Source organism: Diabrotica virgifera, chromosome 7 (assembly GCF_917563875.1).
Source record: "Diabrotica virgifera virgifera chromosome 7, PGI_DIABVI_V3a".
Taxonomy (NCBI): Eukaryota; Metazoa; Arthropoda; class Insecta; order Coleoptera; family Chrysomelidae; genus Diabrotica; species Diabrotica virgifera.
The window spans coordinates 7,608,075-7,633,555 of NC_065449.1; the positions used below are offsets into that span (position 1 = coordinate 7,608,075).

Below are 25,481 nucleotides of genomic sequence, written 5' to 3' on the forward strand. Positions count from 1 at the left end.
AGTTACTTATGGCTTGTGTATACAATGTGCACATATACAATACAATACAATGTTTATTTCTGTATAAGCGTTGATTTAAATATTATAGGGTATTCCCAATATATCAATAAACGGTATAAGTAAAGAAAAAAATTGTTGTGTAAGATACTACCATACATTACTTATTGAATAAATAGTTTTTGTTTTTTTTTGTCGGTATTTAAAAAAAATATCTAATATTTTTACTCCATTGGCTCACGATTTATTGATATCCTCAAATAAGGACATCTTGTAGTAACCAAACTATGCATTTTGAAAATGTAAAACTAATATCAAAAATTCGCAAAAACATTATTCTTGCTGTTGCAATTTTCAGATTTTTAGCTTAAAGAAATTTAATTCGTGAACGAAAGAGTTAATGTCTTAATTTATTTTTGAAATCTTACGTAAAATCCTCAAATAAACTTCCTCGCCCTGTATAAATCGCCGACTACCACAAAAATAAATATTTATTGTTATTACAAGCATTTGGTATGTTTATCAAGTACTATTTTTAATGTAATAGCTTATGTAACTCGGTGTGCTATGTGAACCATTAAAATATATTGACAAATGACTGCAAGTGCATTAGTAAAACACTCCAACCGAAACAAATTTATTCAAAATGATTCGGATATTTTGAGTTATATTTATGTGAGAACAAGCGCATTGTTATTTAATTTGCTAGTTTTTCAAGGTCTTTTCTACGAGAAAAAATAAATATGTACATTTTGTATACTACGTATTGTATTCTGTACGATAATCTCTCGTGAGAAAGGAATTTAATTACAAGATTTTCTAAATAATTGATGGATTCGACCGTCACTTAATGGAAGTTCATTTTATCTAACAATAAAACACTGAAAACGTTTGTTTTCTATACTTCCACAAAATTTATTACAACTATGTGACTACAGCTGTTTTGGCAGAGTGCCTTTCTCAAGTGATTTAGATTACTATGGGTTTGCCTTTTTAAAGTCTTTAACTGAAGAGATTGAGGAGTGGGGAGCTGTTTGTCTCGAGTTGGTCATTCAGAATTATATCTGTACTAGTATATCATCCACGTATGCTTTACAGGAACTAACAGGCAACTTAACCAATTTGTATCATACATTAATTCACTTCATAGTAATATTGAGTTTACAATAGAAACCGAACAGAATAAGTCCATAAACTTTCTAGATGTAACAATTATCAGATTACAAAACAAACATGATTTCTCCGTATATCATAAACCTACCCACCCATACTGACACCACTATACACAATTCATCATCGCATCCTACACAACACAAATTAGCAGCCTACCATAGCATGATACATAGACTGACAGAAATTCCCATGTCAAAAAATAACTTCGAGATAAAACTGAACATCATTAAACAAATAGCAGTAAACAATGGCTATAACGAACAAACAATCAACAAAATTTTAAACCAAAAACTCCATAAGAAAGCCCTGAAATTAGTCTATCCACCACCACAGAAAGAACAAAGTACGTTCTGCTCTATCACATATACTGGCAAGATACCAACAAAAATAGCCAGATACATAAAAAAGAAAGGAATAACACCAGCTTTTAGAACTAAAAACAACTTAAGCAAATATATTAAGAACAATAAGAGCCGAAAGAGAAAACAACTACAGAGTGGTGTTTACAAACTAACTTGTGGTGACTGTCCGAAAACTTACATCGGTCAAACTGGCAGAACCTTTGACAAACGGATAGCAGAACACAAAAGGGCTTTCAACAATAGAAAAACAGACACTTTTACATACGCACTTCACCTTCTAGATCAGCGATACTCAACCTTTTTCTTTCCTGGGCCACATAGTAGCTATTGCCACAGCTTGCGGGCCGCAATCAAGATGAAGTAGTATACAGGGTGTTTCATTGGGAAACGGAAATACTTGAATGGTGAATAGAGGTAAATGAGACGGTTCTAGATATACTAAATTTATTGCTCCACCGACTTTATAACCGAGTTACAAGGTGTTTTATCGATTTTGCCCATTTCTTTCTGGACCCATAACTTTAGAAACACTTTGTATATTTTTTTGATATTTAGTACACATTATGTCACATTTAGAACCCAAACCACCCAACTACTAATCACAAGAAAAATCCAGGTCCGGATTAATCAAAATTCCTGTAAAATCCTGTATACATCCTGTATATTGAAATTTTCAAAACCCGTTTGCACATTTGAAAAGAGCTTTAATGGAGCTTCCATTTTTTGTGCAGACAATTCAATGATTTTAATTTTGAAATTATGTCGAAATTTTTAAGATCTCGAACTTTCAAAACAAAAATTTCGATATAATTTCAAAATTAATGTCATTAAATTGTCTGCGCATAAAATTGAAGCGAGCAATTAAAATTTTTGTGTTCTTTTCATATGTGCAGACGAATATTGAAAATTTTAATAAACAGGGTGTTGTTTCAAGGTCACAATTATTTTAAAAAATTTTTTGTTAATCCGTACCAGAATTTTTCTTGTGATTACTAAATGGGTCGTTGCAATGTAGTAAATAAGTATTGATTACTTTTAAAATGAGTATTTGTTCATGAATTTTAATAATTTATTATTAAAATTTAATAATACCTTACTTTTTAATCAGAGTTCTTAAAAATTTCAATATAATTTAAAATTAAAATCATTAAATTGTCTGCCTCACTCCCAAACACGCCTCAAACCCATCGGCACACTATCAAATAATTTGAAAAACACGTGAAATTTGACAAATAATTTGATCACAGGGCCCTTTAGTTAGCCTTTGGGCCGCATAAAAAACGCTAGAGGGCCGCATGCGGCCCGCGGGCCGCAGGTTGAGTATCACTGTTCTAGATCATAATCATTCTTGTAATGAACAGTTTCAAATTCTGCATATTCAGAATAAAGGCCTTAAGCTATCTTTATTAGAATCTATGGAAATTAATAAATTGAAAAATACAGATATAATTCTGAATGACCAACTCGAGACAAACAGCTCCCCACTCATCAATCTCTTCAGTTAAGACTTTAAAAAGGCAAACCCATAGTAATCTAAATCACTTGAGAAAGGCACTCTGCCGAAACAGCTGTAGTCACATAGTTGTAATAAATTTTGTGGAAGTATAGAAAACAAACGTTTTCAGTGTTTTATTGTTAGATTTTCTAAATAGTTTAATATTAAAATAAAAATGTATACCAATTTTATTTAGTTGCGATGCGAAGGCAAAACTGTCTTTTATAACAGCACTCTAAATCGACGATTTTCGACTCTAATTGGAGTCATCATCAGAGAGGCGTAAGTTTGCTGTTCTCTGCCCCAAGTGACGAAACTCCGAGAGTTTATCTTCGCATTGCAACCGACGCCGACGTTATGGAGTAGGTGCCTAGCGACATCTGCTAAATGAAAGTCAAAGTTTTCAACCTAATAAAAATATTTAAAATATTTCAAAATATTCAAAATATTTTTAAAAGATATTTAATTGAAAACTTATTGGTCCATTTTTCTGGTAACACCTCCATGGCCTCTAAAAATGGCAAGCCTGATGGATACTGAAGTTTAATATTAATAGTAATAGACGCTTGTAGGTTGTGCTAACATTTATAAAAATGACGAAACAATGCGCCCTCCAATACTAATTGAGAGCTTAGTTTACTCAGACAAACTGAGTATTCCCTCGAAAAGAAAAACCTTTAAACTAGTAAACGCACAATTCATTTTCTTATTCTTTTCCTCAGCTTTTCCCTTTTCAGGGGTCGCTCTGCATTACTCTTCTTCGCCATTCATTTCTTTTTATCGTGTCTTTTTCACCTAAACCTTTCTCTCTCAAGTTCCCTGCCACACAGTCCTTTCATTTTCTCCTCGATTTACCTCTATTTTTCCTTCCATTAACTTCTAACAGCTCTATTCTTAGTTCCACATAGTTTTCATTTCTACGTCTAACGTGACCAAACGATTGCAGTCTCTGTTCTTGAATCTTTTTTTAGACTGTACTCACACACAAGACAGGATCTATAAAATACCAAATATAGCTCTCTTTTCTTCTCGCCATATTTCTCTATCATCTCAACAAGGCATCGGTTGCCCTCCTTTCTGGTATAAACCAAAATGTCTTCTCTTATAAAAATGTCTTTTTCAACCTTCGCTACACAGTTCTCTTCCATTATCGGTCCCATGCATTAAATGAAACATTTAGAATAACTATCAGTTGTACGAGATGGTCTCTACTGCCCCTACTACAACGGGCAGCTGGTTTTGCAAGCTTAAAAGCTTGACTAATCGGATCACAAATGAGGAGGTCCTTAGAAGAATGGGGAAGAACCGAGAGGTACTGACCACCATCAAATCTCGAAAGTTGGAATACTTTGGACACATTATGCGAAATGAATCCAGATATGCCCTCCTACAAGCCATCCTGCAAGGAAAAATATTTGGAAAGCGAGGTCCAGGAAGAAGAAGAACATCCTGGTTAAAGAACCTCAGAACCTGGTTCAACACAACATATGTGCAGCTTTTCCGCGTTGCTGCAAATAAGGTGAAGATTGCCATGATGATTGACAACATTCGTCACGGATAGGCACATCAAGAAGAAGAAGAAAAGCTTGTAGATAATTTCACAATGTGTGTATAAGTTCAAAAAACTTTCGACAAAACACAACCAACGTACTACTTCGAAGAAAAGCCAGGAACCTTCTTTCTTCTTTCTATGTCATGCCCGATTATCGTTCATTAGCAATCACAGTAACTCGGAAAAGGGATGCAGAGGATCTGTTAATGTTAAACCATTTCCTCAGGTTTCTAAGCCACGTCTTTCTTTCTTCGACCTAGCCCTCCCGTATCTCTTGTCTTGTATTATTAAATATTATACCTCTCTGGATATATAGTACTTCTCTGGGGACGCATAACTTGACCAAATTATTTCAATTTGCGATTTTTAATTGTTCTGACCATTTCCGTAAATTTTTTCATCCCTGCAAAATAACTTCGTTACCAACTCTATCTACAAACATATTCATAGGATTCTCCGTTCGTAGAGGTATTATAGTAGATACATGGAATTCAAATTTCTTTTTCCGTCCTGACTTTTCTCTTAAGGAACCAAAAGTCATTTATTCGTTCCCTAGATAACTTTTGGGATTTGCGTTTTATTATATGCAAATTCGTTTATAAATCTATTAGACCTGTGGCACGTGTTTTTATTGTTACAAATGCGACTGTCATTTATTTTATTATCGAAAATTTTATTTAAAAATATCGCCAGCAGCCTTTAATAATTGGTATAAAACAGCGATTTATCTCAATTCTGCCGGTGACAATGAATAAATGAATAATTTCAATTTGATAATTTTGTTGTTGAAGATGTTAATAAGTCAATAAATAGTAAAAGTCTTCTACGGAATGTAAAATCGGGCTCTTACTTTTATTTAAAGTTAGTCATAGCCCTAAATTGCGAAAGATATGACAGCTTAAAAACAGATCTAACCATAATGGTAAGGGAGCCCAAGCGGGGAATTTTGCAGTTACTCGAGCGCGTCAGATTATTACATGTGGAGAAACCTTGTACCCTGAAAATGTACCTCTACTATATATTGGCTTTTAATGCAGGGGAGTTCGTTAAGGGGTGGCCGAAAAAAATCTGTCCTTAGAAAAACTCCCTAGAAAAAGGGATGGGGGGTAAATTTATTATTTTAAATACGAATCCCGCGATATTTCGCGAAATGAACATCAGATTGAAAAACTAAAAAATACACTTATTCAATATTTTTGAAAAATCTACCGAATGGCACCAAACACGACCTCCCACGGAGGTGGGGTGGGGGTTAGTTTAAAATCTTAAATGGGAGCCCCCATTTTATATTGCAGATTTAGATTCTTTACGTAAAAATAAGTAACTTTTAGACATTTCGGGCTGTAGTGTCGAAAGTGAGAATAGCAATGATGATTGCCAACCTTCGTCGCGGAGATGGCACGTAAAGAAGAATAAGACATTTTTTCGAGACATTTTTTCGAATGATGAATAGATGGCGCTATAATCTAAAAAAACGATTGTTGGAAATGGAAAATTAAATTAAAAATGGACAAGTCCCCACTAAAATGGAAAACCTTACTTAACTTTTTTTGGTTTTAGGACCTACTCTTCACAACCCAATAGGTCCCCAAAGCGCTCGAGTGACTGCATATTTAGCATACTTTGCTCCCCTACATATCGCTAATGTGTCAAACAGTGATATATTTAAATTCTTTTAAGTTCTATTTAAAGTGTAAAATCAGTAAAAACAATAAATTTATAAAATAGGAAGACGATAAAAAACAGGTTCAGAACGAGATGGTTGGTTGATGTGGAAGACGACCTGAAAACTATGAATATACGACAATGAAGGAAAAGGAAGGAGAAGGTCCATCCAGGGTTATGATGCCAAAAGAAGAAGAAGATATACAATAAATATCGTTAAATGTATCAAGAACAACTACAAATTCAAGAGAAAATACGATAAAAACTACTCCCTTAGCAACCACGTGCATACTGAAGATGCAAGTCCTGTAAAATGTGGAAAAGGAAAAATCTAAAAAATTGGCAAATTAACATGGCACTAGGCTTTCAGTTGTTCACCGGTAAATACACATTTGTGCCGCTATAGCCGTAGTGTCTAAAAACGACCGTTTTGTTTTGGACGGCTACTGCCGTCATGCCACGTAGTGAACTTCGCTTTGACGGCTCTATAGTCTCCGTTAATGTATTAATAGGAGAAAACTATGAGAAAACTAAACAACTAATTAATAATATAGCGAAAGAATATAAGCATAAAAAGAAATGGTTAATTCGATTTAGGAAGCATTAAAATTCTAACATTGTTTGGAAAGTCTGCTAAAACTGACTAATTTGTTTACGTGGGAAAGCCAACAACTCTGTTCCAATTATTGGAATTTGCGAATATTACTAATATTTGTTTGGTTTACCTTAGTTGATGATCTGTAGTGGATCTCAGGTAAATAAATAGCTTCCTATATCATTACGTCTACCTACGTCAGTGAAATATGTAATAGGTTGCAAAAACCAACAGATGTTTTAATTTTCGATCGGTTTTTATGAAGTTCATAATTTATATGAGAGAATGTTTTCTTAGTTATTTTAAGGCCATGTAATATCGACGATAAAGACTTGAGGATTGTTTCAAATCGCTACCAAGAACAAAATGCTAAAATCAGAATAAAAAGCGAAACATCTGGAAAAATCAATGTCGAGAAGGGAGTAAGACAGGAATGTGTCCTGTCAACTTTGCTATTCAATGTTTACTCTGAGAAGATATTTAAGAAAGCTTTGAAAGACATCTTGAACACTCGGTCCTAATGGACCGAGTAACGACAGCCTGTAAAGAATTTAGAATGAAATTGAATACAAAGAAGTCAAAAACGATGGTCATCAGCAAGCACCAAACAAAAGGATGAAGGTCAATGTCGACGGAACAGATCTGGAAAGAGTAACAAAAATAAAGTACCTTGGAAGTAATCTTGATAAAACTTGGGACCACTCACCAGAGATAAGAACACATTTGGAAAAGGCACGTAGAGTGTTTTACAAAATGCAAAAATTTCTATGCAACCGCCAGCTGAATAACTCATTGAAAACTAGAATACTTAAGTGCTATGTTTTCACCACCTTGCTCTACCTACGGTGTTGAAGCCTGTCCAATAACAGAAGCAACACAAAAAGTATCCCAGCATTCGAACTCTGGTGCTATCGTAAAATGCTCAGAATATCCTACATGAGACATACGACAAATGGGGAAGTCTTGCGGAGGATGAATAAGGAAAGAGAGCTTATTATGCTTATAATAAAAGAACGGAAAACACAATATTTTGTTCACATTATAAGAAATGAAAAGTATGAACTGCCTAGCTTATAAAGCAAAATCAATAGCAAAAGGGGACCAGGAAGAAGACGCAAGTCTTGGCTTAAAAACCCACGACAATGGATGAATATGACCTCCAGAGAACTATTTAGGGCGGCTGCAAATATGACTAAATGAGCAAATGTAATGGCCAACTTCCTTAGGGATAAGGAACCGCAAAAAGAGATGATGCTTTCTATTTAAATTTTAATTGACTATTTTAATTTTATTTAATTTTAATCACGAATTGACTAATGTTTTTGATTATCGTTAGACACTCTACAGCCGATGGTCTACTCAGGGATATTTTAATTTTTTTGGGTAAATCAAAAACAATCCAAAATGACTAAAATTTACAAATAAACTAAATAGTACGTTCTTTAACGGTAAAATATTGCAAAACCTCAAAATTTAAAGAACCGCTGGGATTGACATGAAATTTTTGGCTTACACATAGCTAACAAGTCAAAGAAAAAAAGTGATATTGTGCCGATATGTGCTTTTGCCCCGGGGGTGGTTTTCACCCCCTTTTGGGGGTAAAAAAATATTTGTCCAAAGTAAGTCCGGAAGTAGATAAACTGACTAATTTTAAGTATCTTTTGTTCTATAGAGTTTTTTCACTAAGTCAATACTTTTCGAGTTTTTGCCAGTGAATATGTTCATTTTTTCAACAAAACAACCACGGTTTTAGACGGTTTTTCGCAAATAACTCAAATAGTAAGTATTTTTTCGAAAAAATATTCTTAGCAAAAATATAGCCTGTAAAAGATTTAAAAAAATGGTGTATATATCACGTCTCCATACCTAGTAGAAGCAGAGTTATAGATAATTAAAAATATGTTCATATTCGTCAAATTCCAAATGGAATAATTTAACGTGAAATAAACAAAAATGAAGCACATTTCGGGGAAAACTCAATACAACTTATTTAAAGTGTTTAAAAAAAGTTAAAATTTTTGTTTTATAAAAAAAATTTCTAGCATCAAAAGTAAACAAGTTACGCTCAAAATAAAGTTAGTCCCTTTTTTTTTGGTAAAAAAATCGGGAAAATCACCCCCTAATTAGTACCTCAAATGAACTTAATCGTTACTTCACAAGTTTCTTGACTCGTGTATGTCTTGTTTATATGATCTGTAAGTTTCATCGGTTCAAAGTCCTTACTTTTGAAAGGGCTGTACTTAAAATGGGTTGAACGAGTCACTGATCACGAATGTATGCAAATTTAGAAACACCAAATCTTAATCAATTTTTGTCTAACAGAAAAACAAAAAAATATATGATATTCAAAAAAGCAATGCTGAGTTTTTTTGTTTTTCGAGAATTTTGGTATCTAACAATTTTTAAGTTATTTTGAAAAAAATAATACTTTTCAAAATTAAAATTTTTAAAATTTTTATTATAAAATCAATTTTTTTCAAAAATAAGCACTTTGAATCGATAAAACTTACAGATCATATAAACACAACATAAAAAAATAATTTGTGCAGCGGTAACGATTAATTTCATTTAAGTTGCTAATTAGGGGGTGGTCTTCCACCCTTTAATTAGCATTTTTTTGCCAAAACAAAAGGGACGAACTTTATTTTGAGCGTAACTTGCTTAAATTTAATGCTAGAAACTTTTTATATAAACAGAAATAAAGCTTTTTTTAAACACTGTAAAAAAATACACACGGTTTTCCCCAAAAAGTACTTAATTTTTTGGATATTTGACTTCGAAATATTCTATTTGAAATTTGGTGAATATGAATCTATTTTTCATTGGCTATATCTCTGGTTCTACGAGGTCCAGAGACCTAACGCGTACACCATTTTTTTTACGTTTTTACAGGCTATAAAGAACGTTTTTTTCGACAAAATACTTAGTTTTTGAGTTATTTGCGAAAAACCGTCTAAAAATGTAGTTATTTTGTTGAACAATGAACATATTCACTCGCAAATAACTCGAAAAGTCTTGACTTGGCGAAAAAGCACTATAGAACAAAAGTTACTTAAAATTAGTCAGTTTATCCATTTCCGGACTTATTTTGGACATATATTCTTTCACCTCCAAGTGAGGGTGAAATCACCCCCAGGGCAAAAGCACACATCGGCACCATATCACTTTTTTTCTTTGACATGTTAGCTATGCGTATGCCAAATTTCATGTCAATCCAAGCGGTTCTTTAAAATTTAGAGCAAAAACCGTGAAAGAATGTACTAAAAGTTAACACAGAAATAAACTTTCTTATCTTTTTAATTTTTTCGAAAAAAAAAATTCAGTCAAAGAAAAGAGAAAGGTAAAAACTTTATCACATATATATTTTTATATAAGACTTACAAAGTAATATTTTAGATCCAAATAAATAACCGTATACAAAGTGTTGCATTTTTTGGCCACCAGTTTATAATAATACCCAAAACTGACAGTTCTCTAAAGAAAAAGTAATAAGGAAGTCCATAAACCGAATATATTAAACATTGTAAATATCTGAATAAATTACTCGAATAAAAAACTTCTTCAGCAATAATTTTCGAGTGGGTTTAACATCTCCATAAGAAAGGCTGCGTGCCTGGGACCCATAAATTCGCGACAAATTGAAATAATAATTTTTTAGAACCGCCGTTAAGCAGTCTATAAAACATGCGTTTCAGGTTCTCTTACATTCTACTAAATGTCGGCTTTTAACGATACTATGTACGTTACTATGTTTCTTTTTTAAGATAGCTACACTGAGAGAAATGAGTTGTTATGACATTCTAACAATATAACAACCAATATTACAGTATAGTCATCATAATCATCAATGGCTTTACAGCTCTTCGTAAGTATGTGCCGCGTTTACTATTGCCTTCTATGTTTGTCGGTCCTATGCCACTATGTCCCATTGTCTCACACATATTTTCTAAAAATCTTCTCTTACTGCATCTTTCCACCTTTTTCTAGGCCATCCTATTGATCATCAATCTGGTCTTTCCCAAAACACATTGTTTATGAAGCGACTGTCGTTACTGCGTTACATGCCTTGTCATCTTAGTCTATTGGCCTTTACATATCTGACTAGATTTTCCTTTCTAGGGAGAGATTCTAACTCGTTATTGTGCCTGCGCCTCCTTTCGTTTGTCATGCTGTCTCTGCAAGGGCCACATTAGGGGAGTGCAATTAGAACAAAAATATGCTTTGTTTCGGAAAAATTCAAACAAGCTTATATTTTTCTAAAACTTTTTTTGTTATTTTATATAAATGTTAAAGTAAAAAGTTCTACTCGCAGATTTGGCCGCTAATTGTTTATTAATTGTTTAAACAATAACAATTGTTTTGTATAAGTAATTTTAAAAATATCGTTAAATTCATCAATTTACTTTAATCAAATATGTTTCTATTTTGTTTTTGATTATGCTGAATCCGAATATGACATTGCAATTTGAAAATTTTTATAAAGAAATTCTTATACAATATGTCGGCGTAGCTAGGAACCACATACGGAAAACATTTTTATTATCAATTTTACCAAAAAAAGTTGTTTTTTCGTAAAATGCTCTGGATAGTCAAAAATCTAGAACTCAACCATCAGATATCAAATTTGATCAATTTTATACGAGTTATGTCAAAAATATGAATTTCGTTAAAGAATAAAATACCTTTATATTCCAGAATATCAAAAAATACTATTATGAAAAGTTGTTTGAAATTAAAAACTATGTTTAAATATAAAATTACATCATTCTAATCGAAAAATTTTTTTCAATTTTTTCTCAAATTACGGATACTCATTGTCATTTTATTACAAGTATGATAACTATTTTATTATCATTTTTACGAAAAAGAGTTATTCCTCATAAAATGCTCTCCTTGGTCTAAAATCTAAGATACAACCATCAGATATCAAACTTTTTTAATTTTATACGAGGTATGTAAAAAATATTGATTTTTCTTAAGAGTTAAGTGCCTTTATTATTCACAATATTTTAATTAGAAGGATGTAATTGAACACTAAAACAAATTTTTTAATTCCAAACAACTTTTCTTAATAACAATTTTCGATATTATGAAATTTAAAGGTATTTTACTCTTGAGTGAAATTCATATTTTTTGACACACCTCGTATAAAATTAATTAAATTTAATATTTGATGATTGCGTCTTAGATCATATACGATGCAGAGTATCTTATAAAGAGTAACTTTTCTTCGTAAAACTGATAATAAAAAAGTTATCAATAGGTTCCAAATTACGCAGACATACTGTATAAGAGCTAAAAAAAATTTTTTTCCTGAACATTTATTATTGTTGAAGCTTATTATTAAATGTATTTTAGGTAAGTTTTGAAGAAAAAAGTTTTGATCACTCTGTATAAACATTTTTTTAGCTAGTAATTTTCGGTTTTTGCATTACATTTTTGTTATCTTTCTTAATTTTCTCAAAAAGAAATAGTCTATTGCATTTCTAAAGCAAAATAGTTTAGTGCATTTTAAAGACTACATCCTAATCTTTAAAAAAGCACTTATAAAACTGTAACAGATCTGTTCAAACTTGAGTAATACCGTCTTAAAGTGGTGGTAATTCTATAAAACTACGAAGATTTCAAAAATTACATTTTTTAAGACGTCATATCATGTGAATTAAATTTTTGAGATTTTTTTCTGAATGAAACATCATTTAGTAAGATGCTTAAAAGGTAAGTTGTGCAAAATTGAGAGTTTTATAAGAAAACATGTATTAGTTCCACATTTTTAAATCATTTTTAAACAAAATTCATGTTGGGCTCACTTTTCGCCCACACCGTACTTATGCCCATAAATTTTATTTTTTTTTATTATAACCATAAGATAGCTTAATTATTCTTATTTTATGTTCAGTTTGTAAAATTTCATTTGATTCATTGGTTAAATAATTACATTAAGATAACTCAACCGTGCACTTCGCCGTACGCCGTACGCTAGTTTACAGTGCGCCAATGTTTGTGAGAAGGGTGACTTTAGCGTTATAAATAAAAAATTATAGAAGATACAGATTTAATTTTAGAAAATTCTTTGTATAAGGTTTTTTTGAAAAATTTTCTGAATTTTTCAATAGGCAAGTCAGTATTTTTCCAAAATTTATATTTTCGGAGTTATTTAAAAAAACATCTAATTTCGTAGTTCATTTGTTTAATAAAAAATGAAGCACCCACTTCTCGAGTAGAAATTTTTAATATGTTGTTTATTAAACACTTCTTAATGAAAATACAAAAAGTTCTATCTTGTTTGATTTTTTCCGAAGTGAAAATCTATATGCACTCCCCTACATCATTCGAAAGATTTTACGTTCCCACACCAGCAATTTATTTACTTCTCTTTTTGTTTTATATATCTGGATTTTTGCACCTTGTGAGAGCAGTTTTGACTTCATTAGATATTGCACTACAAAGAAATATCTGCTTCTTACGATTATTTGCATCTCAAATTCTCGTTCTATGTTGTTGTCATTGATAATTATTGTTGCTCCTAGATATTTAAATTCATTAACCACTTCGAAGTTATGATTGTTTATAGTATTATTTTTCCTTATTCACCGTCATTCTTGTTTTGTATTGGTTTGTTTATTTCTAATGCATCTTTATTGTGATTTTAGTATAAATCAATATACAGAGTGAGTCTGAAATTTGGAATAAATTCAATATCTCAAATACTAATTGTTTTTTTGAAAATTGCTCAGACCCGTCGATTAGTATTTCAAATTTTCGTTTTTGACATACCTACCCTACAATAATAATGTATACAGCGTGTCCCAATTTAGAGATATGACGTCATCGTTGATTTTCTTAAGTGGCAACACTGTCATTTTGATAGCTATTTTGATAGGGTGTGGAAAGTTATACATAACTGCAAAATATCAAATTTTTATTTTTTTACCATTTACAAGATAATAAAAAAATAAAGTTATGTCTGTAATTTGGAATAAATTCAATAATTCAAATACTAATTGTTTTTTTGAAAACTACTCAGACCCGTCGATTAGTATTTCAAATTGTCATATTTGACATACAATAATAATGTATACAGGGTGTCCCAATTTAGAGATATGTCATCGTTGATTTTCTTAAATGGCAACACTGTCATTTTGATAGCTATTTTGATAGGGTGTGGAAAGTTATACATAACTGCAAAAATTTCACATTTTTATTCTCTACCATTTACAAGATAATAAAAAATAACAAAGTTATGAAAAACAAGGTAATCAAATAATAATTGAAATAAATTATTTCAAGAAACTGTCGAAACCCAAAAGACTCCATCTTTAAACAAATAAATGTTTAAAAATAATAAAATCTCTGGATTTCTTGGTTCGGAAGCAGATTCTCTCTTATACCTATTCCCCATCCTTCTAAAAATTGCAAAAGGAAAAAGGGTGATGAATGTAGAGACATGGGGAGTCTACATAGTTGCACTCCACAACATATCAATTCACCGAGGTAAAGATCAACAAATCTGCTTCCTAGTACTCGATACGTGAGTAAAACCGTGCGTAGATAAAAGGCATTATATTTAATTTCGATTCAGAGATCATTACCATCTTTCTATGGACCATTTCGAACTCTTTTGTTCTCGTCAGGAAAGCATATGCAATGATGCTCTGAATAGAAAAATAAATATCTTTGCCATTCATGTCAATTACAAAATATAATTAACATTTAGACGCTACAGCGACCTCTTTTAACAAACTGTCGAAACCCAAAAGACTCCATCTTTAAACAAATAAATGTTTAAAAATAATAAAATCTCTGGATTTCTTGGTTCGGAAGCAGATTCTCTCTTATACCTATTCCCCATCCTTCTAAAAATTGCAAGGAAAAGGGTGATGAATGTAGAGACATGGGGAGTCTAAATTATTTCAATTAAGCAAATGCTCATAATGTTGCCCATTGCCTCTTTGACAATAATTGAGGGCAAAATTATGAGCATTTGCTTAATTGAAATAATTAAATTCAATTATTATTTGATTACTTGTTTTTTATAACTTTGTTATTTTTTATTATCTTGTGAATGCTAGGGAATAAATATTTGAAATTTTGCAGTTATGTATAACTTTACACACCCTATCAAAATAGCTATCAAAATGACAGTGTTGCCATTTAAGAAAATCAACGATGAGATGACGTCATATCTCTAAATTGGGACACCCTGTATACATTATTCTTGTCTGTCAAAAATGACAATTTGAAATACTAATCGAGGGTCTGAGTATTTTTCAAAAAACAATTAGTATTTGAATTATTCAATTTATTCCAAATTACAGATATAACTTTGTTATTTTTTATTATCTTGTAAATGGTAGAGAATAAAAATTTGGTATTTTTCATTTACACACACTATCAAAATAGCTATCAAAATGACAATGTTGCTATTTAAGAAAATCAACGATGACGTCATATCTCTAAATTTGGACACCCTGTATACATTATTATTGTATGTCAAAAAGGACAATTTGAAATACTAATCGACGGATCTGAGTATTTTTCAAAAAACGATTAGTATTTGAGATATTGAATTTATTCCAAATTACAGACTCACTCTGTATTATAACGATTCTCTGGTCCGACTCGTGAGCATATAACTAAACATATCATAGAAAACAAACGTTTTTCAGTGTTTTATTGTGAGATATCAAGAGTCAATATTTTATTAATCGACAAAGTAAAATCGAAAATAAGATATTCAAAGTATGTATACGGAAATTAAAGACTGGGTAAAATAGCTTATTCAGATTATTACTATAATATATAAAGAATTTATATTAACCGAACAATGGTTAAATAACCGTTTAAACTTTAATAATTTTAAATAAATAATAAATGCAACTCGTTATATACAATGATTCAATATAAACATTATTTCAAAATAAATCAGTAAATATTTGTAGGAACCATGGCAACCCTCTAATTTAAACACCAAATGAATTCTGCATTCCTCTACCGCTTTTGCGCACAGCTCACGTCTATAACTATTCTGGGCGTAGTGTACAGAGGACGATCCTGGGCGCATGTTCGACCATACATACTACATATAATATAAAATCTCACAATGCCGTAATATTTATAGAAACACTTACCATTCCACTACAAAGCGATACAGCCACGTAGGAACTTTTGTCTCCTCTAATGTGTCCCTCGTAGATGCACCCAGATATACGAGGATCATGCCGCGTTCTTTGAGTAAAATTATTCTTGAAGTGTGTGGCAATCTGTAAACAACAGGTTTGTTCAGTAAGAATTTTATGCTAAATTCTAAATATCTTGAAAATTAATAAAAAACTACTTTCTATTCTCTTTCAAAGTGCGGAACAAAAAAAGGAACGGCATCAAATATAGAAATAAGGAATATCGCGGGAAGGGGAGGTACAGCGAAAGGATGATATATAAAAGAACAGGAAAAGGACAAAGAAAGTAGAAGGGAAAATTTTGATGACATATGAACAGGAAAATGATAATTTAAGGGGGAAGACAGGATTCCGATGACATATAAAAGAACAGGAAAAGACAAAGAAAGGGGAAGAGATGATTCCAACACACAGAAAGATCATTCAATAGTAAAAAAGCAATTAATAACAAAACATACTCAATTGTATAGCAATAATCAAGATAATTTTGTCAAAATGTGGTTATTTTAAAAATAACATTAAAGTATTTATAAAAAACAATTTAAAAAAAAATTGAAGGAAGTTACATGAAGTAGCTCTATCAAATCCACATAATATAATTATTCTAAAGCGGAATTTAAAAGTTAGATGTGCAAGGTGTTACAATTTCTCGACACTACTCTAAGAAATGGAGGCGTGGATCCTAAACTCGGTGACCATTCAGAAACTCGAATTATTTGAATGGTGGATATACACGAGAATCCTGAAAACATCATGGATTTATCATGTAACAAACAATGAAGTACTGAGAAGAATGCATAACAGTACGGAAATAATAGAAACCATCAAAACTAGAGTTGCTAGTTAGTTATACAAGAAACACACTCGGGATAGAGAAGTGTAGCAAGAAGAAGAATCCCATGGCAGCGTAACTTGCGGGTATGGTATAGATGCTCATGTATCGAACTTTTTAGGGCAGCCGCATCTAAGATCAGAATAGCTATGAATGCTAAGATGTTTGCCAAGCCCCGCCACGGAGATACGATTTAAAGAAGAAGAAGAAGAAGAAGAAGAAGAAAAGATAAAATATGATGACGTTTAGTTCTGCTCATACATTAGGTAACATCTTGCAGTATCCATTAATTCAGCTAGTGCATCTGAGAAAATATTAACTAAAGAAATGGTAAATAGAAAAAAGGCGAACATTCTTTCATACTTTTAACAATTTTAATATTATTGAATGTGTTCAGCTTTCAACGTTATTTTCACATACTCAAAAGTATCTTGATTTTTGTCAACAAAAATAAAAATAATAAGCAAACTTACCTAGTAGTTAAGAAAGCAAAGAAGAGGTGTCAGTATACCCCAAACTAATATCTAAAATTATTAGTGTTAGTATGTACAACAATCTATTTCCTGAAAGAAATAAGACTCAATGGCGAATGTACAGACTTCGAAGCACTCAAATATATATGGTGGTCTTCCTCTGCTAGATTTTACAGTTTTTTCTCAACAATAACAACAGCGAAGCCGAAGATTATTGAATACTTTCTGAGAATGGTTAAGTGATTGATTTTTTTTTATTTTGACAATTTGTTTTTAACAATGCTATGAAGTCAAAGCAAATTCATTTAGATTTTAACTAATAAACTACTGCTTGGTTATCTGACTGACACTTTTCGACTTCTAGTCTGAAAATCGTTTTTAAAAACTTGATGAAAATTGATGAAATAGTAAATCATTATTTTTGTTGGTAAATGAATTCTTGGCAGTTTAGACCTACTAGAGATTAAAGTCTTGAAAGGTGTTACCGTAACATAGATTGACATGAAATTCAGATATTTTATTCCTACTGATCAGAATATTATCAGACCTTTATAGATTTCAAACAGGCTTATGATTCAATTAAAGCTTTCTACGTAAATTCTGGACTGAGACAGGGAGATCCGTTGTCCCCATTGTTGTTTAACCTGGCCTTAGAATATGTTATGCGAAAAATTTATCCAAAAATCAAACCAGACATAACTGTTCTGGAGCAAAAATCATACTCGCCTTTGCCGATGACGTAGACGCAGTGGCACAATCAACACTATAGAAATTAAGGATATTTTCTCGAGCTTTGAAGAAGCTGCATTAAACATCGGTCTAAAAATAAATGAAGACAAAATAAAATACATGGTCGCCTCAAAACAAGAATGACAGCGAATAAGGCCAAATATTACTTTAAACGATCATAACTTCGAAGTGGTTAAAGAATTTAAATATCTAGGAGAAACAACTGAAGGAAAACGGGGTCCCGGTAGGCGCCAGATTTCATGGCTTAGAAATATCAGAGACTGGACCGGCCTTGATTCAACATCTTTGTTTAGAACCGCATTGGACAAAGACAGATTTGCCAGTGTAGTCGCTAACCTCCACTAAAGGAGAAAGCACCACAAGAAGAAGAAGGAGAAACAATCACAAATGATAACAAAATAGAGCGAGAAGTTGAAACGCAAATAATGGCAGCAAACACATCTTTTACGAGGTCCAAAAATCCAGATATATAAGACCATAATAGGACCAGCAGTCGAGTATGGAAGGGAAACATGGACGCTAATAAAAAGAGAAGTAAATAAATTGCTGGTGTGAGAACGTAAAATCATTCGAATGATATGTGGCCTTGCAGAAATAGCGTGATAAACGAATGGAGGCGCAGATACAATAAAGAGTTAGAGTCTATATTCGGAAAGGAAAATCTAGTCAGATATATAAAGGCCAATAGACTCAAATATACTCAAAAGGGCAGGGCATGCGATACGCAGTAACGGCAATCGCCTTATAAACAATGTGTTCTGGGAAAGACCAGATGGAAGAAGGTCTGTATGGCGGCCTAGAAAAAGGTGGAAAGATGTAGTCAAATAAAATCTGGAGAAAATGAGAGTGAGACAATGGGAGATGGTGGAACAGGACCGACAAACATGGAAGGCAATTGTAAACGTGGCGAAGACTCACGAAGAGTTGTAACGCCATTGATGATGATGATTCTTATTGTAAGTACCTCTTTTGGTCTTGGTAGTCAGATGTGAAGTTCCTAAACTTTTCATTGAACTTTATGTTCACTGATTCAGCTTTATTTGATATCACTTCCTGGTGTTCCAATTCAGTTGGTTGATAACTTTGGCTTGACCCAGACGTTGTTATACTATTTTGCAATTGGCTTTTGGCAAATGCTTCAAGTAAGTAATTATACTTAAAACGTATAAAACTTTGAAAGGTTTGACTTATTTCTTTCGTGAATAGAATAAAAACTGTTATTTGCTACCTAGAAAAACACTTACATGTAAGTTTGGAGACATAAACTTGTTGTGGTGATGCAGTTCCAGGAAGAGAGTTTTGTCAAATGCTTTGATTTCATACACCGGATGAAGATCCCAGCTTTCTGCTTGTTTTGGTCGAAAATGACCACTGTTAGTTCCACTTTCTGTAATTAAAAATAAAAATTAGTAAGATTGATAACATAAACGTAAAAACAGATCATATATTATTATATCTTACTCTACAATTTATTTTCTAAATTTTAAATTATACAAAAAATACAATTTGTCGATGATTAGTTGATAACCCACAACTGTGACAAGATATCCAGGCCTAGAAGGGCTATTTGAGGTAAGTCTGCCAACCCCCTATTATGAATTTCTTGATCCACGCCGGAAGGACCGGAACCAATGGAAGACAATAGTAGCTTTGATCGCGCTGGACAACCCGAGGGTACCCAGAGGGAGAACGCCTACGCATTACAAAATCGAGCGTTCGCGGAGGTCAAATCTTTCCCTCTGACCGCCCCTCCAGATTTTTAATTCGGTGTTCGCGCAGTACAGAAAAAAGATCCTGAACGTGTCCGAAATACCCTCGTTCGAGGATTTTGTTTCGGATTTTTAAGTTCGCACAGACGCACAAAATATTTGGGAATAATTTCTTGACATTTCTGTTCTTACTCCTTCCAATTCTTAACCTAAAATATTGTTTTGTTAAACAACTTGTAGATGTAGATTCTGGTCTTTAAAGTTTTGAAATTATGTAAAGTGTTGTATCATTTAAATATTCTTCAAACAAATTTTAATATTTTTTATATTAAACCTTTTTTAGTTGTTTTTGTCAATGTTTTCCATTTCGTATGTTTATAAATAAGTACCTAGGTACATACCTTTTCTAGTATTATTTTCATTCGATATTCGATAATAATTATCTATTACGGTAGTACTTATGTGTTACCACCGATCAAGTATTACAATAAATTGTACTCTGTTTTTACTTAATTTCTTCTATCTAGATGAGCTTATAAGTACCTACATATTCTTGTGGTTTATTTTTCAGTTTAATTTATGAGTTAAATTAGTCTCTTATTGAATATAATGAAACATAAACAACACATCAAACTTATTCTGAAACTATTTCTTGTGTCTTGTTATATTTCATTATTTTTGTGGTGTAATAAACCACAACACAATGCCACAACCACAACCTATCAAATTCAATACATAGGTACATATCAAAATTGGAAATGATTGCTTTTCTAAATTATTCCTTCCTTCAGATAATTTTCAACCCCCAGGAAGTTAAAGGTAATTTTTATATCTAAATATCAATAATCTTTTACTCTCTACAAAAGTGTAAGCCGGATTTCGGCGTGGAAATACCACATTATATTGTCGAAATAATAAAGAAAGACGCTAATCAAATTTCTAACTTCTAAGAAAGGCATTGAATTATTGAATAGAAAGTTGCCTTTACTTTTGCCTGTATCTTTTATTCTCTTCTTTCTCTATGTTGACATACAAATTTGTTGCATTTGCATTTTTTTGACATTGATTTCGAAATAAGAAAGGGACAACAAAAGGCTTCCTTCTCTAACCTTAATGTATGCAACCCGTCATTACATTACGAATCCGAAAATTGTTCGCGGAACGAAAAATCCTGAGCATGTCCAGGATAAGTTTACGTTGACGCCTGCGCATTGGAAACTAATCCCGAACTTACTCTGAATACGTTCATGTTGTACAGCGCGAACACTACTAGTAAACGCAGCAAAGACTCACGAAGAAGCCAAAGATGATGAGGGTAAGAGTGCAAAACTTTTTGCATCTCTTTTGGGTTCCAAAATTGATATTTTTATCAAAATTTAGCTTGCTCGTTTTGTTTTTAGAGATTAAATCTTTGACGACTGGACTAATAAGTAAAACCAGAACATTTTTTTAAAATATTGTTGGGATTTACAGTAGATACGATGTGAATTGAACCAGAGGACGTTTTGGGGTCCAGTCCATAATTCTACGGCGAGCATAGAAATAAAGATAAACCATTCATAAATATTTACAATTGATCATTCCTTGTAGTAGTCCACATGGACACGGGTGTGGCTTATTACTTTCTAACGTATCTTATTGGGCAATACTGAAGTGTAATTGGTCAAATTGTTCGGAAATTCTTACACTTAAATCGTATCGTTATCTGACCAAAATTCCTTCTCATGTTTCAAAGGCGGCAAGCAATATAAACTCAATATAAACAGTGTCGTCGTCATAGCCTTACAATTATTTATTTTATTTGTATAATAAAATTGTTGTCACATTTCTTTAGTCCTTAAATTAATAAGCACATTAAATTTCATTTGTATTATATACTTTTAATCATCAATTTTAAATTTTAATAACTGTAATATATGTTTATACAGGATGTCCCATATATTTTACAAGATTTGATGACGCGAAATTGCGCAGATTGGATATCGTAATTAATACAATTTTGTTATAGCAATCATCACAGTGACCAATAAGAATTTTTTGACTATAATGGTCATCTTCAGTTAGTATGGGCTGAACAAATTTTATTAGTTTCCTATAATATAAGAGGTCTTTTGAACCCTGCAAATTCTTTTAGATTTGCTTTGTTCATACTATTTCAACCTTCAGTTGTTATATTTAACCGCTGTGTCTAGGTACACGCTAACGTGTACGCAAATAAAAAAGTTAGGTGCACGCTTAAACTTCATCAAGCCAGTGACGTCATTATTTAGCGTACGCAGTGACTGTATAATTTGGTACCTACATGCTATTTTGATATGTTAAGTGTTTGTTTGATAGAAAAATATTTATTATTAAAGGGATATTTATTATTCAGATGTTTCAAACTTAATAATTGTAATAAATCAATGTATGTATACATATATAAAAGTATATTTTCAGGTTAGCAAAATAAATATCTATTTAGTTGACATGACATGTACAAAATATTGTTAAAATAATTTTTATACTCAAGATAATTATTATAATCAACTATTCTAAATGGGAAATAAGCCACAATTTAACTAAAAAATGATTTTATTAACGTTTTGACGTCCTATCCGATGTCGTTGTCAAAATACAAATATTAGTCAGATTAAATAAATTATTAAAAGAAATTTTTTACTAAGCAAGAACATTTTTATTTAATTTATTAATATTTTGTATTTTGACAACGACGTCCAATTTGGACCTCAAAACGTTAATAAAATATTTTTTTAGTTAAATTGTGGCTTATTTCCCATTTAGAATAGTTGATTTCAAACTAACACTAAACAAATAAAACATAAGAAATCTCTTTACTAAGCAATATTAAAGTGTAAACACAACGCGATTAAACACATTCTAACACTATGACTTACTGATACTCGCGGTATATTCTTACCACAGCATACACGCGGCTCAAGTTAGCGTGTACGCAAAAAACCAGTAACAGTGCACGCTAAATAGTGACGTAACTGACTTGATGGCGTTTCGCGTGTACGTAACTTTTTTTATTTGCGTACACGTTAGCATGTACCTAGAAACAGCAATATTTAACAAGGCCAATCAACACTACCACTCTGACTCTGAGATTATGTAAAAAATTCTATCTAAAGTTGATCCCAAACTCCTTTTTTCAGTAATAGATTATCGAATTCTCCCTAATGCATTACAGTTGGAAGTGAGAGAAAAAACAACTTTCCTAGGTGATTATTATGCATTGAACTTGGACAATTATGTATTCGTTGACGGGTATTTGCATATTAAAAAATGACTTATAGATGTAAAATTGGTTGGCGATTACAGTACTCTAAATAGATAGCTAATCAATGATACGAATAAAGATAATTTGACACAAAAGTAATGGATCGTGACAGTATTTTCGCAACATAGGCTCATTTGTGTAGGCTCATTTCTGTAGTTCTTAAATAAATAAGCATGGTAAGTTGCATTTGTATTATGTATTTTTAATCATCTTTGGTGTAAATTTCATAAAGAAATGTGAATAATTAACAATATTATTACTGTTTAACAAATTTTAGACCATAATTTAAAATAAAAGTTTACTCATTAATTTCTATTGCGCCGCGTATGTTTTACAAAAGACGCCGACACTTGGTGTCAAATTTTGTTTTTATACTTGTCCAACTGACATCGTATAAACTTTACTTATTTTTATACAAAACAATTATCTGTCCATCGGTTTGTTCTTTGAAAGAAGTTTATATTTATGTCTACGCAGCTATCACCGAAATCATTATTGGTTAAGCCAAAAAAGTACCACCATAAATAAAATGATTTGTTGCGGCTAAGGTCACCAACTAATAAATCAATCTTAAAAGTCATAAACTGTATTTTTGTTACAATTGTTCAACTCGTAAATGTTTTATACCAAAGCGCAAGTGAATGGTCTCGCTCATAAACTCACAGTGCTAGATTTTTACATTACTTTTTAATGACTGAAATCGTAAGTAGTTTTTTGTAATTGCTAATGAAGAGCGACAGTGTCCAGTGGTGATGTTAGAAGAGAAAGAAGACCGTGTAGGTACGTATCACGAAAGGAAAAATCACGTGGTGTATAAGAAACAAATTTTTTTTTAGCTATGATTACAGATATATATTTTCAGTAGAAATGTTACACAAACTCATTAACAAGATATGAACCGACGCGACGGGGAGCTACCAAAGGAATGGAAAGAGGGTGTAATCATCAAGATAGAATAAAAAAATATAAAAAAAAATTTTTTAGGTAACGCTTTTCTTTAGTTACGAGTGACTAAAATTAAAAATATTATAAAAAAATCAACTAAAAAGCAAGAAATAAAAAAAATTCAAACACATTCGTTAAAGAAAAGCGTGGGGCAAAAACCGTTTATTCGATGAAGATGCGCCCCACGCTTTTCTTTAACGAATGTGTTTGAATTTTTTTTATTTCTTGCTTTTTAGTTGATTTTTTTATAATATTTTTAATTTTAGTCACTCGTAACTAAAGAAAAGCGTTTCCTAAAATTTTTTTTTTATATTTTTTTATTTTTTACTTTTTAGTCTAACAGTTTTCAAACATTAAAATATATCATGTTTATTAAAATATATGTATAAAATATAACATGATTAACAAACATGAAAATTAGTCGGAATCGGCAAAAAAATTTAATCTCTATTGTTTATTTATGAAGCATAATATAAACAATTAACGTAAAAAGTGAAATTATGTATAGTTCATATAACTAGCTACAATCTCTAAAACTTTCAAGTTTCTTCATTGTAAAAAACTAGGGAATTTAAGCATATTTTCCATTAAAATCGTGTTTTTTTATTTAAACAATTAATAAATATAAAAATTTTTTATTGACTATTCGTGTATTGTTCCTGCGAATGCATATGTCTGCAAATTTTCATTCATTTTCATTGAAGAAAAGGCAGTCAAATTAACGTCTAAATATTTGACACAAACGATTGAACTAAAGAAAAGTGCTTAATAATAAATTACATACATTCTTCTTTTTTGTCAAATAATTTAATTAAAAAATTATTTTTGGACACCCTGTACAAATAATTATATAAATTTTTATATTACTGAATAAAGAATTGAATGACCGTTCAAATGGGCTATCGCATGTCCCCTATTCTCATTTAAAAAAATCATCGATTACGTCATCGCGCCCAGATGGATGACGTCACTAGTATGAAATATATGCCAAAATATCGTAAGTTAAAGTCGCCTTTTTACGAAATAACGAATTTATTCCTTTCACTTGCATCGTACTGTATAAACAAATATATGAGTGTTCAAAATTTAAAACTTTATTGTTTATTTATGACGCATAACGTAAACAATTAACGTAAAAAGTGAAATTATGTATAGGCTATATCATTAGCTACAATCCGTAAAACTTTCAAGTTTCTACATTGTAAAAAACAAGAGAATTTAGGCCTTTTTCCATTAAAATCGTTTTTTTTATTTAAACAATTAATAAACATATACAAAAATTTTTTGTTGTCTATTCGTGTATTGTTCCCGCGAATGCATATGTCTGCAAATTTTCATTCATTTGCATGGAAGAAAAGGTAGTCAAATTAACATCCAAAGATTTGACGCAATCTATTGAACTAAATAAAAGCGTTTAAAAAAAGAAGAATGTGTGTAACTTATTAAATTTAAATTAAAATACATTTTACTG

The 25,481-nt window shown here is 31.5% G+C and overlaps 1 protein-coding gene across 4 annotated transcripts in view; it reads right to left on the reverse strand.

Moving 5' to 3' along the window:
* LOC114339977 (A disintegrin and metalloproteinase with thrombospondin motifs 9) overlaps positions 1-25,481 on the reverse strand; it is a 608,198-nt gene that overhangs the window by 218,564 nt on the left and 364,153 nt on the right. For 3 of the 4 annotated variants that reach the window (XM_050655672.1, XM_050655673.1, XM_050655671.1), the window contains exons 5-6: positions 19,318-19,460; positions 15,971-16,102 (exon numbers count right to left, since the gene is read on the reverse strand). In XM_050655672.1, coding sequence (XP_050511629.1) covers positions 15,971-16,102; positions 19,318-19,460 — 275 coding nt within the window. Of the gene's footprint in view, positions 1-15,970; positions 16,103-17,323; positions 17,351-19,317; positions 19,461-25,481 lie in introns of those variants that run through there. The other variant, XM_028290676.2, reaches the window with a different exon arrangement.